The sequence below is a fragment of the Poecilia reticulata genome, linkage group LG23 (assembly GCF_000633615.1).
Source record: "Poecilia reticulata strain Guanapo linkage group LG23, Guppy_female_1.0+MT, whole genome shotgun sequence".
NCBI classification, from domain to species: Eukaryota; Metazoa; Chordata; class Actinopteri; order Cyprinodontiformes; family Poeciliidae; genus Poecilia; species Poecilia reticulata.
In genome coordinates, this window is record NC_024353.1 from 10,199,863 (window position 1) to 10,205,604 (window position 5,742).

The 5,742-nt window shown below is 41.7% G+C and overlaps 1 protein-coding gene across 1 annotated transcript in view; it reads left to right on the forward strand.

Annotated features, from left to right (window-relative positions):
- The window catches only part of lrrn3b (leucine rich repeat neuronal 3b), a 23,973-nt gene extending 19,226 nt beyond the window's left edge, over positions 1-4,747 (forward strand). Inside the window, exon 2 of the mRNA XM_008401057.2 lies at positions 1,024-4,747. Coding sequence (XP_008399279.1) covers positions 1,425-3,554 — 2,130 coding nt within the window. The 5' untranslated portion in view covers positions 1,024-1,424 and the 3' untranslated portion in view covers positions 3,555-4,747. The remainder of the gene's footprint in view (positions 1-1,023) is intronic.
- The last annotated feature ends 995 nt before the right edge of the window (positions 4,748-5,742 follow it).

Here is a 5,742-nt window from a genome sequence, read left to right on the forward strand (position 1 = left end):
ATATAAATATATAAACAGTCAGATCTGTTTTAAGCAGATATATAAAGGATATTAAGCAATATAATAAAGGAAGAACAATGATTATTCTTCATCCCAGTTATATTATATGCCATAAATTAAATGAACAGAAGTCTCCAAAAAGTTTGGACAATGATATTCACAGGAAGCGAATGCAGCTGAGAGGCAGTTCCTACTCTCATTGCTCTGTGGATGTATGATGAGAAGAATAATTCTTTTACTTGTCGTTCAGTTACTATTTCTCATAAAATACACTACTAAAGTCAGTAGAACATAGATTACAGTCTTTTGGTAGTCCAGTAAAAGTTGAACAGTACAACCATACCATATTTGGCAGGATATATCATCTCGTATCTTTTGGTTTTCAATATTCATGGTTTCATTTTGCATGTAAATTGTGACTCCATCTTTATTGCTTGCTATTCTTCAATAACATTTGCCCACCAAAGCACTGTGTGACTTTCGCATATATTTAGAGAACAGCATGAGCATTTTAATTTTTAAGCCTGCTATTTTTGTGTCCTCTATCAAACAGGTGCAAACTGCATCTGGGTCAAAAGCTTTGTTTGCCTTTACCACCGACCCATCTCATCATGTTGTTTGTGACTGGATACCCATTTACTTGTTGCTATAGCGACTGGCATATTCCAGTGCAGCTTCCCTTAAAGGCCTGGTGGTTAAGCCCTCGGATGTTTGCCATTTAAGAATCTTAATGAGCTTTCTCTTTAACTAATATTAGGCTCGCAAACCCCCCCGAACGTCAAGACTGAGTGCCATATCGTAAGGGCACATGCGGTACATCTCAGAAATGAAGTCTAGAAGGTCAAGCAGATATGAATCCATTGTTCTAAGTCTTGAAGGGAGCACATATAAATGTCAACATGCATCAGTGTGCCTATAACAAATGTCAATATGCCCAAATCCCTCTCTCATGACATTCCTTGACCACCTCCATTGTTGTGTAATACTAAAAGCTCTTCTCTCTGTCTTGTTTGTTTTCTGCAGGTAGGAATGGACTGGGCTGTGGAATCTCAAAGCTACTGAAGACAATCAAAGAGGGCATTTATCTTTAAGTAATACTAACATATAGAGTACAGATCTATACTTTTTTTTTCCTTTTTATCCCCATCTCCTACTTTTTTTGTTAGTATTGCAAGTTTGGCTCCAGACCCTTAAACTGGAAGCTATATTGAATTATTGGCCATTACATTCAAGGACACCTATACAGCAGGAAATAACCCCCCGCCCCCCCAAGGGAACCCAGTGGTGGTGTTGGGTTTGGTGAGGGGGGTGAGTCAGTCGCCTCTGCAACAGCAGCAGCAAATGAGTTGTTGTTCGTGAAGGCAACAACTGAGAACCCTTTATCTGAGAAGACCAACTTCTGTTGGGGGAGAATAAGGTTCAACATGAAGGACATGTCATTTGTTGATTGCCTCTTTATTGGGTTGGCTATGGCGTCTCTTGCCGTAGCCACTGAGGTGGGACCCGATTGCCCGAAGCTTTGTGTGTGTGAAATTAGACCCTGGTTTTCTCCTACTTCAGTGTACATGGAGGTGCAGACGGTGGACTGTAATGATGTGGGACTCTTTAGTCTGCCAGAAACATTACCAGTGGGCACACAAGTTCTATTACTGCAAACAAACAATGTTGCCAAGATTGTCAAACCTTTGGATTACTTGGTCAATATCACAGAGATAGACCTATCACAAAACAACTTATCTTCCATCAGTGACATCCATTTGGGAAATCTTTCTCAGCTGGCATCCCTTCATCTGGAGGAGAACTGGATAGAGGAGTTACCTGAGCGATGCCTGTCCGACTTGGTTAACCTGCAGGAGCTCTACCTGAATCACAATCTCATCTCTTCTATTTCCACAATGGCTTTTCAGGGTCTAAGTAACCTGGTGCGTCTTCATCTCAACTCTAACAAGCTGAAGGTTATCAAGAGAGAATGGTTCGAACCCATGCCGAATCTGGAGATCTTAATGATTGGCGAGAACCCGGTTCTCTCCATTTATGACCTGAACTTCAAACCTCTGGAAAACCTCCGCAGTCTTGTTCTTACCAGAATGAACTTGTCTCAGCTACCAGACAATGCACTCACAGGCCTTGATAACTTGGAGAGCATTTCATTCTATGATAATATTTTTCCAGAAGTCCCCCATTCAGCCCTGAAAAATGTTAGAAATCTAAAATTTTTGGATCTAAATAAAAACCCAATATCCCGGATACAAAGAGGAGACTTTGTCGATATGCTGCATCTGAAAGAACTGGGGATTAACAGCATGCCAGAGCTAATTTCCATAGACAGCTTTGCTCTTAATAACCTTCCTGAGTTAACCAAAATAGAAGCCACCAACAATCCTAAACTCTCCTACATCCACCCCAATGCTTTCTACAAACTACCACGACTGGAGACCCTCATGCTAAACGGCAATGCTCTCAGCGCCCTCCACAGGATAACCATTGAGTCTCTCCCGAATCTCAGAGAAGTCAGCATGCACAGCAACCCTATCCGCTGTGACTGTGTAGTTCGCTGGATGAACATGAACAAAACTACCATTCGCTTCATGGAGCCCGATTCATTGTACTGCGTAGAACCTCCAGAGTACGAGGGCCAACATGTTCGACAGGTGCACTTCAGGGAGATGATGGAAATCTGCCTCCCGCTAATATCCCCTGAAAGTATGCCGGGACACATAAAGGCACGCAAAGGGAGCTCTGTGTCACTCCACTGCCGGGCGTTTGCTGAACCGGAGCCAGATATTTACTGGATTACCCCGTCTGGTACCAGGATCCTGCCGAATTCCATGTCTAACAAATTCTATATGCATCCAGAAGGAACATTCGACATCTACGATGTATCTGAAAATGAAGCAGGTGTTTACACCTGTGTCGCGCACAATCTGGTTGGAGCTGACCTCAAATCTGTTTCGGTAGAGGTGAATGGATATTTTCCTCAACTTGCAAGTGGATCCCTGAATGTTGTGATTAAATCAGTGGGGACAAACTTCATCCTCGTTTCCTGGAAAGGTCATCCTGGCTCTTTGGCCCCCAGTATTAAATGGTACACGCTATCTGATCTGAATCATCCCACAACAGCGTTTAGCACCAGGGTTCCTTCGGACATCCAGCTTTACAACCTCTCTCATCTCCACCCTGCCACCCAGTACAAAGTTTGTGTGGATATCCGCAGCATCCACTACGACCATGACACCAAATGCATCAATGTCACCACTAAGGGATTAGAGCTGGCAGCCAAGGACACAGCAAAATGGGATGCGGCACTAATCACTGTCTTTGGAGTGCTCTTGGCAGTGGTTTCATTGGCATGTCTGTTTTTTTATGCGTCTCTGAGGAACCGCTACTTTTATGGGAATATAAGGAGATACGACTCCAAGGCATTGCTTACACCAGTGGAAGCTACTGGGCTGCACTCTTCTTTCTTTACAAAGCTTTGGGATTCGAGTAAGGGTGTGCCGAGCGGAGTGGAAGTTAAAGCCACAGTCATAAATGTATCTGATAATGCCTTTTAAAAAGTCCAGCTGTGGATGGCGTCTCATACCAACTACAGATAATGGACAATGCCATAAGCAGGGGTAGACGAACTTATGCTTTCAAAAGCATACCTGTGGCTAAAAACCCCAGCTCAAACACACTGGCAAAATTTATAATTATAAATGGGATGAAACACTTAACTGGACTACATGGCATCCCGCCCAACGCGGTGGCTTTGCGAACCTTTCATGGAACCAAGCTGTCATCAATGGGAAAGGGTCTCTACTGCAAAAACACCAACTCGAGTTCAAATTCACCCAGAAACGCAGGCAGAGAAAAGGAAGCCGAGATGAAGACGGTGGCCAACTCTCTTGTAATTGACTGTTAAATGTGTTCAGAGTCGTGGAACTGTCCGTGTGGTCCCAAGCAATACCGTCTGTGCTTTGTCAAACATCCATAGACGAGTTAGAGAAACAGTAATAACACCTGTCTATTATGGGAAAGGAGATTTAGTAGAGTAGACGAATACCAGTGACTATGGTGTAAGCCTTTTGATGAACTATACCCCATTTTTCTATTTAAAAGATGGATTCTTTTTTTTTTCTTGAAAATATTGTTATATATTCTATTATGTTGATGTAATGACAAATCCTCTGTATGTGAAAAGTTTAAATGGGTTTTAAATTAAGGAGAGGAGCAAACTACTTTTGATTACAGCTTCACATTAAGCTTAATGAAATTCAGCTATGAAATGAGTGTCTAGAGAGAAGATTTGCCAAATGGCTGTTTATGCTTTGTAGTTCTCATTACGACGATGACTGGAAGACAATGCGGATACATTCAACTAAAACTAATATGAGAGGTTGATTAAAACTGAAGTGAGTGATGCGTTGTCTCCTGAAGGAGTGGTTTGCTAAATCCTGGTAAGTGCCTACAACAAGAACTACATGAAGAAAGGAGGAAAAGGAACTGAGGAAATATGTCAACCACAGCAAAACATGATCATGCCATCATTGCAGAATCAGAAACTATACTCCCAGTACGTTTAGTGGAAATACTTTCTCAGTATTTTTAGCATACATATTTTAAGGAAGCATTTTGTTATTGCTTTGGGTGTAAAGTCAAAAAGCCATTTTTATATTAACTGTATTATATGTGATCAATGGGCACAACAAACTAATCGAGAAAAGCGCTAAGAAAAAATAATAAATGTCATTGTTTCTTTTACAAACAGTTGTCTTTGTCTTTTCATGTCTAATTATCAGTGGAAACTGGAATAGTGTAAAGCATGTCGTGTCTTCATTTGTAACTTATTACAGCTTAGCATGCGGAAGAAAATATGAAAATAAGCCATGGCTATGTCAATTTTCTGACTTGCAAGAAAGTGGTCAGCCCTCGTAATCTGTAGATACCATCCTTCTAGTGAACTTGTAAAGATAAAGGAGGTACATGAAATGGATGGGAGTAGCTAATTTAAAACAGACATTAGAGGGCGTTAGTAATGACATCATGAGTAGGGCAAGGGTGTTAAACGCGGCTTCTTTAACGCCCAACAGTTAAAACAGACAGTGAAGGTCAGTAGACCAAGAAGGTGGCTCTTTGACATCCTGGGAAGCAATAACAGAACTTGAAGGTGGAGTTTGATAGGCTAATTGCTTGTTTCCTTCAGCTGTACAGCATATGGGGTTGTAGGGATGGCCACCGGCTCTGCAACGGACACACACTTGGAAGTTTCATCCAAGCAAAATCACCCAGAGGGAGAACAACTGTGCTAAGCTGACATTGTGCCTTACTAAAAATGGGATTGGGTAACAATTGCAGATGACCTCACAATGTATGTCACAAAGCCACACTGTATGAATCTCCAATTACTTTGAAGTCCTGTCGAGGCTTTCAACTCTATTGGCAGCAGAACATTTCGTCCTCTGTCGCTGTCAACTAGGTTCAGCTAGTGCTCATCACAGACATCTGCTCATAAGACTAGATTTTTGTGACAAAATAAAATTTGTCACTGAGGGTCCAAACCACTCATGTTCATGGATGCGGGGATTGCAGCAAGACCCTCATCTTGACCCCCAGACGCCTGTTTTGTCTTGTAACTTCTGTTACTGTGTTGATTAACTGTTGTAAGTTCAGGGAACTGCTTATAACAGGGTTTGCTGAGTTTGTGGTGCCACCATATATATTTTTTTGTGCCTATTTTAGACTTGCAAACACATATATATC